Source organism: Pseudophryne corroboree, chromosome 5, assembly GCF_028390025.1.
Source record: "Pseudophryne corroboree isolate aPseCor3 chromosome 5, aPseCor3.hap2, whole genome shotgun sequence".
NCBI classification, from domain to species: domain Eukaryota; kingdom Metazoa; phylum Chordata; class Amphibia; order Anura; family Myobatrachidae; genus Pseudophryne; species Pseudophryne corroboree.
In genome coordinates this window covers 795,198,709-795,211,099 of record NC_086448.1, presented here as the reverse complement: position 1 = coordinate 795,211,099, position 12,391 = coordinate 795,198,709, and the positions used below count along the sequence as shown (strand labels likewise).

At 47.5% G+C, this 12,391-nt stretch overlaps 2 protein-coding genes across 2 annotated transcripts; one reads left to right on the top strand and one right to left on the bottom strand.

Annotated features, from left to right (window-relative positions):
• The first annotated feature begins 1,624 nt into the window (after positions 1 to 1,624).
• Positions 1,625 to 3,516, top strand: LOC134929478 (putative nuclease HARBI1). Its single transcript, XM_063925091.1, has 2 exons — positions 1,625 to 2,610; positions 2,709 to 3,516. The coding sequence occupies exons 1-2, from the start codon at positions 1,848 to 1,850 to the stop codon at positions 2,966 to 2,968; spliced, it is 1,023 nt and encodes a 340-aa protein (XP_063781161.1). The 5' UTR covers positions 1,625 to 1,847; the 3' UTR covers positions 2,969 to 3,516.
• Positions 3,517 to 4,635: 1,119 nt separating this feature from the next.
• On the bottom strand, positions 4,636 to 11,815 carry LOC134928554 (serine/arginine repetitive matrix protein 1-like). Its single transcript, XM_063924429.1, has 7 exons — positions 11,599 to 11,815; positions 8,639 to 8,817; positions 7,952 to 8,471; positions 7,380 to 7,868; positions 7,148 to 7,273; positions 5,995 to 7,072; positions 4,636 to 4,673 (listed from the first exon to the last, which is right to left on the bottom strand). Exons 2-6 carry the CDS (start codon positions 8,813 to 8,815, stop codon positions 6,387 to 6,389), a joined length of 1,998 nt encoding a protein of 665 aa, XP_063780499.1. The 5' UTR covers positions 8,816 to 8,817; positions 11,599 to 11,815; the 3' UTR covers positions 4,636 to 4,673; positions 5,995 to 6,386.
• Between the last annotated feature and the right edge of the window lie 576 nt (positions 11,816 to 12,391).

Here is a 12,391-nt window from a genome sequence, read left to right as displayed (position 1 = left end):
TGCAGTGCCACTCCTAGATGGGCCAGGTGTTTGTGTCGGCCACTTGTGTCGCTTAGCTTAGCCATCCAGCGACCTCGGTGCAAATTTTAGGACTAAAAATAATAGTGTGAGGTGTTCAGAATAGACTGGAAATGAGTGGAAATTATGGTTATTGAGGTTAATAATACTATGGGATCAAAATGACCCCCAAATTCTATGATTGAAGCTGTTTTTTAGGGTTTTTTGAAAAAAACACCCGAATCCAAAACACACCCGAATCCGACAAAAAATTTTCGGTGAGGTTTTGCCAAAACGCGTCCGAATCCAAAACACGGCCGCGGAACCGAACCCAAAACCAAAACACAAAACGCGAAATATTTCCGGTGCACATCACTAATATATATATATATATCTCTTAAGACAGCATCTTTAATATATATATATATATCTCTATATATACACATATATATATATATATATATATATATATCTACATACTAGGGTCTCAATCTCTGTTAATATGGTAACTGTCCACGCTACCACAGCGCTATAAACCCATGCCGACGCCATCGCCGGTCTGAGTAGTGTACCAGAATGTGCACGCTATCTGCAGGATCCCTGAGAATAGCTGTTACGACAGGGCTACCTTTTGTGACAGCCTAGGGGAAGATTCCCATTGTATCCTGGCCCTAGTGGGGAAAGGATGCTGCCTGAGAATTCTTTGTGGGAAACTGCAGTCTCTTGTCTGGAGATTCCCGCTCTTTTTTATCATGAGAGGAGGGAAATTTACCTCAGCTTTCTTCCCCTTCAACATGTGTACCCTTGTGTCAGGAACAGATGAGTCATCAGTGATATGCAAATCATCTTTTATTACAATAATCATATATTGAATACTTTCCTGCCATTTTGGCTGTAACTTTTCATTATCGTAGTCGACACTGGATAGTGAGCATTGAGAGACTCTGAAGATCTCTGCAACAGAGGGACAGACATGGCTAGATTTCCTGTCTGTTCTCTAATCTTTTGTGCCATAAATTCACCTTAGCACTTACACATATCCAAACCGGTGTCGGCGTTGTCGACGGAGACACCCTCTCACACACATATTAGCTCCATCTCCTCCTTAGGGGAGCCTTTTACCTCAGACATGTCGACACACACGTACCGACACACCAGACACACAGGGGATGCTCTATTTGAAGACAGTTCCCCCACAAGGCCCTTTGGAGAGACAGAGGGGTATATGCAATTGCAGGCGAATTCCAGAAATAGTCGAATTCTGGAACTTTTTCGCCTCAAAAAAACAATTCGCCTATGCAGTACAGTACTTTATCGCAAAAAAACGGACATTCAAAATTCGACTTTTGGCAATTCGACTTTTTTCGCATTCGACTTTTCTGCAATGGTACAGATGCTGCAATTCGCCCAAAGCATATTCAATTCAAGTTTGGAAATTCGCCTGCAGTGCTTTTCGACCGCAAATTCGACTATTTCAGTCCGCCTCAGTTGACTGGCGGGATCTAAAAAAAAAATTTTAGTACATGATTTTTTTTGATATTTGAGGATTGCTAGTAGCATATCTATTTATATTTGAAAGGATTATCTACTTGGTTTGTCTTTTTTGCTTCACAAGTATTATTTAATTGATTTTTTAAAGGAATATTTTTTTCTTCAATCTCCTGAGGGAAATTTACCCATGATTCCACAGTTTTACCCAGGATACACTTCTGCAAAGCCCCTCCTATCTCCTCACTCCCAGGTTTGAGACTACAGGGAGAAGGAGCCATTTTACAGTCAGCTCTGTGGAATCGTTTTTTTAGGAAAATTCCTGCGTTTTAAAACACATTCCTATTTTTGTACTGACTACAATGATGGAGCCTTTTTCTGACCAGATTGTGATGTTCATGCTGGCTGCAAGCATGATGGAGGAAGAAAGTGCTGATGAACATCAGGATCCAGGTCAGCAAATGTCTGCATTGGGTGAGCCAGTATTGCGGGTTTCATTTCCACGTCCACGCCAGTATCGCACTAGGCGTGAACTGGAGGATCTCAGCGAGTTCGAGGTGATACAAAATTATCGCTTATCGACTCGCGACATATATTCGCTGTTCGCTCTGTTGGAGGCCGACTTGGAACCTCGGGCACGGACAAATCGTGCAATCAGCGGTTTTCAGAAACTGCTGGGGACGTTACATTTTTTGGCGTCAGGCACATTCCAGCCTACACTGTCTCAAACATGCGGTTTTTCACAGTCGACACTGTCGCGCTGTATAACCCAGGTCATTAGGGCTTTCCGCAAATTGACGATCCAGTACATTACATTTCCAGAGACGGACAGCGAATGTCGTGAGATCAAATTAGGCTTTTTCAACAAATACAAATTTCCCAATGTGCTGGGCGCGATTGACTGTACCCACGTGCAGATCAGACCGCCACGGAATTCAGAGGAATGTTTTCGGAACCGAAAACAGTTCCATTCCCTGAACGTGCAAGCGGTCTGTGATGTAAACATGAGATTTTTGAACATTTTTGTTGGATTTCCTGGATCATCTCACGACTCCTTCATCCTAAGCCAGTCATCGCTGTTTGACAAGTTCGAAACAGGAAACATGCCTGGTGGCTGGCTGTTAGGTATGTATTTTCATTCTTTTATTTTTTTATTATTTTATTAATATTTTTTTATTATTATTTTTTACAAGTACCTAACATTTTTTTTATATTTTCTATAGGCGATGCGGGTTATCCAAACAAACCGTGGCTGTTGACCCCATTGTCTAATCCTGTTGGTAGAGCAGAAAAACGTTACCAAGAGACACACATTGCATCGAGGCAAATAATTGAACGTGCCTTCGGTGTACTTAAAAGCCGGTTTCGATGTTTAGACACTTCTGGCGGTGCTCTTTTGTACTCACCGTCGAAGGTTTGCGGCATGGTAAATGTGCATGTTGTATTTTACACAACATATGTGTCGCAAACCGTTTGCCGGTGACTCTTCGTCGTAGTGCTTTCCGACGCAGGAACCGGTCTTCTGCTCTACCGGTGGGTATGGGCGAAGGAGAGGATTCCCGGCGGACATTGATCCAAAATTATTTTGCAGTTGCCTGTGAGTATACTGACAACATTTGTATTATCGTGTAAACTGACATTGGAATATTTTTTAAAAAACCTCTTCATTTATCTATTTCAGAGTTTTACATCCTGTTGATGTATATCCCCAGGCCCGTTTGTACAGTTCGTTCCCCCCTGTTTTATCCTGTTGGGTTACCGCAAATATTTGACCCTTTTATCCAACTCTACCATGGGCGACCTACTGGAGATGTGGACCTGACCCTCCGCCATGTAGCAGACAACCCCCTCAGGTGAGATGTATTGACCAAGACTCCCTTGTCCAAAATCACCCCGGCATGTCCAAAGTGCAGCCCTCCGGCATTTGCAAGACTGCACATCCAAACATTCCCTCCTGATACACCAATGCTTGTCAGGGAATGTTTGGATGTGTAGTGACGCGAGTGGCGGAGGGTTGCATTTGGACCCACTGTTCCCCGCTTGTGTTGTGTGGACTTTATGTACCTCTTCTTTCCAGTCCCAGGGTGACACTATTACCCACATCTGGAAGCTCAAACTGTTCTCTTCCACAGGTCCTGCGATGTATCTTCCCAAGTGGCGTGGATGTGAAGAGACACGACATTTCAACTGATGTTCCATGGCCGACCTACTGGTGATGTGGACCTGACCCTCCGCCATGTAGCAGACAACCCCCCCTCAGGTGAGATGTATTGCCCAAAACTCCCATGTCCAAAATCACCCCGACATGTCCAAAGTGCAGCCCTCCGGCATTTGCAAGACTGCACATCCAAACATTCCCTGAAACACCAATGCTAGTCAGGGAATGTTTGGATGTGTAGTGATGCAAGTGCAGGAGGGTTGCATTTGGGCCGCTGTAACCCGCTTGTGTTGTGTGGACTGTTGTATGTACCTCTTTATTCCAGTCCCAGGGTGACACTATCACCCATATCTGGAAGCTCAAACTGTTCTCTTCCACAGGTCCTGCGATGTATCTTCCCAAGTGGCGTGGATGTGAGGAGACACGACATTTCAACTGATGTTCCATGGCCGACCTACTGGTGATGTGGACCTGACCCTCCGCCATGTAGCAGACAACCCCCCCTCAGGTGAGATGTATTGCCCAAAACTCCCTTGTCCAAAATCACCCCGACATGTCCAAAGTGCAGCCCTCCGGCATTTGCAAGACTGCACATCCAAACATTCCCTGAAACAGCAATGCTAGTCAGGGAATGTTTGGATGTGTAGTGATGCAAGTGCAGGAGGGTTGCATTTGGGCCGCTGTAACCCGCTTGTGTTGTGTGGACTGTTGTATGTACCTCTTTTTTCCAGTCCCAGGGTGACACTATCACCCATATCTGGAAGCTCATACTGTTCTCTTCCACAGGTCTTCCGGTGTATCCTTCCTAAGTGGCGTGGATGTGAAGAGACACAGTTCCCCTGATGTTCCCTGGGCAATCTACTTACGTACAATTCAACTGCATTACAAATTTTAATAAAAACCACAGGAAACTTCTATTTTTTAAAGTTTATTGAAGAAAAATGTTATTTTTTAAATAAAGTTTGAAAGTTAATTAAAACAAAAAAGTAGTTTGTTCTTCTTTACATTCTTTTCTTGTGTATATAGATATCTGTGGGGAAAAGAAAAAAAGTATATTAAAGTAAAGCCACACTAAATTCATGTTCATTTCTTTTCAATGAAAATTTGTGGAACAACACAGCCCAGCATGACCCATTGCTGGACTGTGTGGTTCTACAAAGGCATGCGGTTCAAAGTGCAATAGTGGCGTCAGTGGTCTGCACTTTGAAACGCTAACATTTGTGGAACAACACAGCCCAGCATGACCCATTGCTGGACTGTGTGGTTCTACAAAGGCATGCGGTTCAAAGTGAAATAGTGGCGTCAGTGGTCAGCACTTTGAAACGCTAAAATTTGTGGAACAACACAGCCCAGCATGACCCATTGCTGGACTGTGGTTCTACAAAGGCATGCGGTTCAAAGTGAAATAGTGGCGTCAGTGGTCTGCACTTTGAAATGCTAACATTTGTGGAACAACACAGCCAAGCATGACCCATTGCTGGACTGTGTGGTTCTACAAAGGCATGCGGTTCAAAGTGAAATAGTGGCGTCAGTGGTCAGCACTTTGAAACGCTAACATTTGTGGAACAACACAGCCCAGCATGACCCATTGCTGGACTGTGTGGTTCTACAAAGGCATGCGGTTCAAAGTGAAATAGTGGCGTCAGTGGTCAGCACTTTGAAACGCTAACATTTGTGGAACAACACAGCCCAGCATGACCCATTGCTGGACTGTGTGGTTCTACAAAGGCATGCGGTTCAAAGTGAAATAGTGGCGTCAGTGGTCAGCACTTTGAAACGCTAACATTTGTGGAACAACACAGCCCAGCATGACCCATTGCTGGACTGTGTGGTTCTACAAAGGCATGCGGTTCAAAGTGCAATAGTGGCGTCAGTGGTCTGCACTTTGAAACGCTAACATTTGTGGAACAACACAGCCCAGCATGACCCATTGCTGGACTGTGTGGTTCTACAAAGGCATGCGGTTCAAAGTGAAATAGTGGCGTCAGTGGTCAGCACTTTGAAACGCTAACATTTGTGGAACAACACAGCCCAGCATGACCCATTGCTGGACTGTGTGGTTCTACAAAGGCATGCGGTTCAAAGTGAAATAGTGGCGTCAGTGGTCAGCACTTTGAAACGCTAACATTTGTGGAACAACACAGCCCAGCATGACCCATTGCTGGACTGTGTGGTTCTACAAAGGCATGCGGTTCAAAGTGCAATAGTGGCGTCAGTGGTCTGCACTTTGAAACGCTAACATTTGTGGAACAACACAGCCCAGCATGACCCATTGCTGGACTGTGTGGTTCTACAAAGGCATGCGGTTCAAAGTTTCTTGAATAGATACATTGAAACATGGTTCTACTCACCTTGGTACGCACAACACGAACTTATGCCGTCCACTTCATTTTTCCCCACCAATCCTATGAATAAGTCAAAAACACAGACTAGTGAATAGTAAATTCACACAATGAAAGCCAACTATACACCATTACAAAAAGGATTTTTGGAAGAAAAAAGTGGTATCAGAATAGCTCTTTGGCCCATCATACATGTAGCCACAAGGAGCTTTCATCCGTTACCACACGCGCCCGCATACATGCCCGCGCATGTATGCCTACACAAAGCTCCTTGGTAGTACCCGGTCACGGGTGGGGAAGCCCAACACAGAAAACAATAGTAAGAAAAAAAACAAACTAATGGGAGGGGAAGAAAGGGATACATGAAAAACATATAAGTAAATAAAACAATACGACCGGGTTTATGGTGGAAGTCTGTCCGGATCCTCTTCTTCCCCCTGATAGGGCGTCGATGTCCTGGGAGGCTGGGTAGTATGTTGACTGGACCTCTGTGCCCATGCGGCTGAAGACTGTGTGGCCGGTGGTGGAGGCATCTGGGGGGTGGGGTACATCCCTGTATATCCCTGGTACATCTGTGACTGTCTGTACTGGGATGGGACTTGAGGAAGGGTACGAGGCGTCCTTGTGGCTTGCGACGGCGGATATGGTGGATCACCAGCGTGTTGATGAACTGGTCCTGGGAGCTTATCATAGATCATCTGCAGTGTGGTTGCGATGACCTGTTGGCTGGATGAGGAGTGTCGATGACTCTCCGACATGTTTTTATTGCTTTCTGCCAGACATGAGCTGTTGTCCACGAGCCGGGTCATGGATTCGGCCAGAACGTGAAGTACGTTCATATTCTCCCTATGATCTTGCATTCTGACCTGTAGTATTGTGGCCGTGCTGTCGGAAAGAGTCTTCTGCAGTTCAAGCAGACTGTTTGACATCTTCTCCATTGTCCTCTCAATGTTGTCCAGTCTGCTTCCCACGACATTGGTGTACGTATCCTGGCGGGTCCCAATCTCCGATGCCAGGGTGTGAACCCTCTGAACAGTTGAGGGATTCTGCCCTTCCTGGATGTCTGCCACCACTTGGATTTGGGCAGCTGAAAAGAAAATTAGAAAATATTATACACATTCATCATACATTTTTTTAAAGGCTCACAATTCAATTTACTCACACAGGGATGTAGCAACTGGAGCCTCCTGCACTTCCACCTCGTCATCCTCTGACGACTCCTGTAGGAGATCCGGCCTGAAGTAGGAACCAATCCCCGAAGCTAGTCCGCTGCTGGTCCGTGGCACCACTGTTTGCAAAATAATTTTTTTGGGAAAGTTAATAAACTTTACACAACTGCTGACCCCCCCCCCCCCCCCCCCCCCCTCCCACACACACACAAAATAAATACAAACCTTCTCCATCCTGTGATGCCGCTGCTCCAGGAGCTCCACTTGTCCTCGTTTCGGAAGACTTTTCAAGGGTCTGGCTGGATACGTCTGCACGGCTGTCCTCAAACCCAAGAAAAGTTTCGTCTGTTAACCCTGTAGACTCAAACAGATCGGGTGATGGGTCCACAAGGGTTGTGTCTTGAGGCTCTTCAGTCACAGTCCCAGAGCTCCTGGAGAGACGACGATCTGGTGATGGCCTGCGCGCAGGAGCTGTAGTTTGGCGCCCATCTTGTGGTGTGGTCGCCGACGGTGTCTGGCGCACAGGTGATAGTCTGTGCGCTGACGTCGTCTGGTGCACAGGTGACAAACTGCGCGATGACGAACTGTGGCGCACAGGTGACGATCTGTGTGCTCGCGATGCTTGCGGCGCAGTTGATGGTCCGCGCGCTGCTGCTGATGCCTGCTGCACAGGTGACGGTCCGTGCGCTGGCGATGTCCTCTGGGCAGGCCTGTCTGGAAAAAAAAAAAAAAAAAAAGCACATTAGCACATACAAAAATTTTAAAGGGAAGTACAGCTCATGTGAATGTATTCTTACCATCAGGCCTCCTTTTGGACGGCTTATCTCCCGCCTTCTTCCGTCTTCTGGGCGGTTCTTCCTCCTCGGGAAAGCCAGCAGGACGGCTAGAGTCCACACCTCCGCGAACTCCTTCGACCATGGCAGGGTTCATGCGCCTTCTAATAACATCCTCCCAGGATAGCCACTTCAGGTTGAGAGCCGGGCCACCTCCCGTAGCTGTCTCATGTCGGCGCTGAATCCCCATCTTCTTCTTGGTCTGTCTGCGGCAATCACTGTACCGCTTCGAGCAATTTCTGGTGCTCCGGTGGTTTCCAGATATTGCAGTGACTTGACTCGCAATGGATTCCCAGATGATTCGCTTTGTCCTAGCTGCTGTTGTCTGTGCCCTTGGTCCATACAAAACGTCGTAGGACCTGTCGACGCAATCCACTAGGGTACAGTTTTCCGCCTCAGTGTATCTGGGTCCACGCGGCTTTTTCGGTCCTGCATCTTCACCAGAGGCTTCCTCCTCCGACTGCTCCTCTGGCTGGCTTCTTGCCTTTAGGGATTAAAAAAAAATAATTTTTTTTTTAATAAGATCGGTATGTACCTGTGAGTGTCAGTATCCCTGGCATTGCGCACATATTCCAGTAGGTGTGCATGGCATTGCACAAACTACAGTGGGTAAAGTTTGATGCTATTTGTGTCTGCAGGTGTGGTTAGTACCTTTCTACTAGGCTTTTTCTTGGACTTCTCATGGGCCCTTGACGACCGCGGCTGGTCACTACATGCCTGGTCGGTCGTATCCGCCTCCTGGGTTGGCTCCCACTCCTCGTTGCTATGCAGGGATAGATCCGAGGGGGTGGGGGAAGGGGCGGATCGGGTCTGCTTGTCCTTTGACATCTCTGTTATAAAATAAAATAAAAATAAAATAAACATACATACATGTATAAATGGCTGACCCACACAAAATGGCTGACCCACACAAAATGGCTGACCCACACAAAATGGCCAGAAAGCATCCCAGCACACTCAGGAGGTAGACCACAGCTAAATTAGGAGGGAAAACACATGTTTGCCAAACAGCCGACAGCACATGTCGACCAGACTGTCGACCAAACTTGCTCCAAATCACTCCAAAATGGCCAGAAAGCATCCCAGCACACTCAGGAGGTACACCACAGCTAAATTAGGAGGGAAAACACATGTTTGCCAAACAGCCGACAGCACATGTCGACCAGACTGTCGACCAAACTTGCTCCAAATCACTCCAAAATGGCCAGAAAGCATCCCAGCACACTCAGGAGGTACACCAATGCTAAATGAGGAGGGAAAACACATGTTTGCCAAACAGCCGACAGCACATGTCGACCAGACTGTCGACCAAACTTGCTCCAAATCACTCCAAAATGGCCAGAAAGCATCCCAGCACACTCAGGAGGTACACCAATGCTAAATGAGGAGGGAAAACACATGTTTGCCAAACAGTCCACAGCACATGTCGACCAGACTGTCGACCAAACTTGCTCCAAATCACCCCAAACTAGCCAGAAAGCATCCCAGCACACTCAGGAGGTACACCACAGCTAAATTAGGAGGGAAAACACATGTTTGCCAAACAACCGACAGCACATGTCGACCAGACTGTCGACCAAACTTGCTCCAAATCACCCCAAAATGGCCAGAAAGCATCCCAGCACACTCAGGAGGTACACCACAGCTAAATTAGGAGGGAAAACACATGTTTGCCAAACAACCGACAGCACATGTCGACCAGACTGTCGACCAAACTTGCTCCAAATCACTCCAAAATGGCCAGAAAGCATCCCAGCACACTCAGGAGGTACACCACAGCTAAATTAGGAGGGAAAACACATGTTTGCCAAACAGCCGACAGCACATGTCGACCAGACTGTCGACCAAACTTGCTCCAAATCACTCCAAAATGGCCAGAAAGCATCCCAGCACACTCAGGAGGTACACCAATGCTAAATGAGGAGGGAAAACACATGTTTGCCAAACAGCCGACAGCACATGTCGACCAGACTGTCGACCAAACTTGCTCCAAATCACTCCAAAATGGCCAGAAAGCATCCCAGCACACTCAGGAGGTACACCAATGCTAAATGAGGAGGGAAAACACATGTTTGCCAAACAGTCCACAGCACATGTCGACCAGACTGTCGACCAAACTTGCTCCAAATCACCCCAAACTGGCCAGAAAGCATCCCAGCACACTCAGGAGGTACACCACAGCTAAATTAGGAGGGAAAACACATGTTTGCCAAACAACCGACAGCACATGTCGACCAGACTGTCGACCAAACTTGCTCCAAATCACCCCAAAATGGCCAGAAAGCATCCCAGCACACTCAGGAGGTACACCAATGCTAAATGAGGAGGGAAAACACATGTTTGCCAAACAACCGACAGCACATGTCGACCAGACTGTCGACCAAACTTGCTCCAAATCACCCCAAAATGGCCAGAAAGCATCCCAGCACACTCAGGAGGTACACCAATGCTAAATGAGGAGGGAAAACACATGTTTGCCAAACAGTCCACAGCACATGTCGACCAGGCTGTCGACCAAACTTGCTCCAAATCACCCCAAAATGGCCAGAAAGCATCCCAGCACACTCAGGAGGTACACCAATGCTAAATGAGGGGGGAAAACACATGTTTGCCAAACAGTCCACAGCACATGTCGACCAGGCTGTCGACCAAACTTGCTCCAAATCACCCCAAAATGGCCAGAAAGCATCCCAGCACACTCAGGAGGTACACCAATGCTAAATGAGGAGGGAAAACACATGTTTGCCAAACAGTCCACAGCACATGTCGACCAGACTGTCGACCAAACTTGCTCCAAATCACCCCAAACTGGCCAGAAAGCACCCCAGCACACTCAGGAGGTACACCAATGCTAAATGAGGAGGGAAAACACATGTTTGCCAAACAGCCGACAGCACATGTCGACCAGACTGTCGACCAAACCTGCTCCAAATCACCCCAAAATGGCCAGAAAGCATCCCAGCACACTCAGGAGGTACACCAATGCTAAATGAGGAGGGAAAACACATGTTTGCCAAACAGTCCACAGCACATGTCGACCAGGCTGTCGACCAAACTTGCTCCAAATCACCCCAAAATGGCCAGAAAGCATCCCAGCACACTCAGGAGGTACACCAATGCTAAATTAGGAGGGAAAACACATGTTTGCCAAACAGTCCACAGCACATGTCGACCAGGCTGTCGACCAAACTTGCTCTAAATCACCCCAAAATGGCCAGAAAGCATCCCAGCACACCCAGGAGGTACACCAATGCTAAATGAGGAGGGAAAACACATGTTTGCCAAACAGTCCACAGCACATGTCGACCAGGCTGTCGACCAAGCTTGCTCCAAATCACCCCAAAATGGCCAAAAAACATCCCAGCACACTCAGGAGGTACACCAATGCTAATAGAAGACCCAAAAAGTAATTTAAAGAATAAAAAAAAAACGTGAAAAACTACCCCAAAACACAAGTCTCCCCCAAAAAATGCAGCAACACAAGCAAGGGGCTATACACATACCTGCACACATGCACACATACACAAACACCCCATGTACACCTCATGGCAACCCCCACTACACAAACACATACATGCAACACCAGACACACATGTGGTACTTAGTCTTACCTACAAATGTTGTAAAAGCTCCTAAAATGGCTCTCCTCCGGGGTAACAGGAATCCTCCTGACTGTCCTGGAATAAAGCCTGCTGGGGTGTCCAAACGATATCCACAGCAAACAACCAAATTGCTAGCTCTGCACCTCCTCACACCTCTCTGCAGGTTCACAAAATGGCTGCAGAGCACGCAGCAAACAAGCCCTAATAAAGGGCTGCTTTCGGCGGGAAGGCAAATTCTGGACGCCCACTACTCGCCGATTGGCCGTTATCCGCCTGAGGGTGGGTCGAATTCGTTTTATATTGCATATGGTGAATTCAGGGTCCCGGCGACAGGGCTGCGGCTGGCGAGTGCGGGCGAATTTTACAGGGGCGGATTAAATGACGCGATTCGCCCGCTATTGCATATACCCCATAGAGAGAGTATGCCAGCACACACCCCAGCGCTATATGACCCAGGAATCACACAGTAACGTAGTGTTAACCCAGTAGCTGCTGTATATATTGTTTTTACGCCAAATTTATGTGCCCCCCCCCCTCTCTTTTCACCCCCTTCTATCGTGCTTCTGCAGGGGAGAGCCTGGGGAGCTTCCTCCCAGCTGAGCTGTGGAGAGAAAATGGCGCTGGTGAGTGCTGAGGAAGAAGCCCCGCCCCCTCAGCGGCGGGCTTCTGTCCCGCGATTTTGCGTAAAAATAATGGCGGGGGCTCATGCATATTACAGTGCCCAGCTGTATATATGCCCTATTTTGCCAGGAGGTACCCAATTGCTGCACAGGGCGCCCCCCCCCCCCCCCCCCCCCCTGCG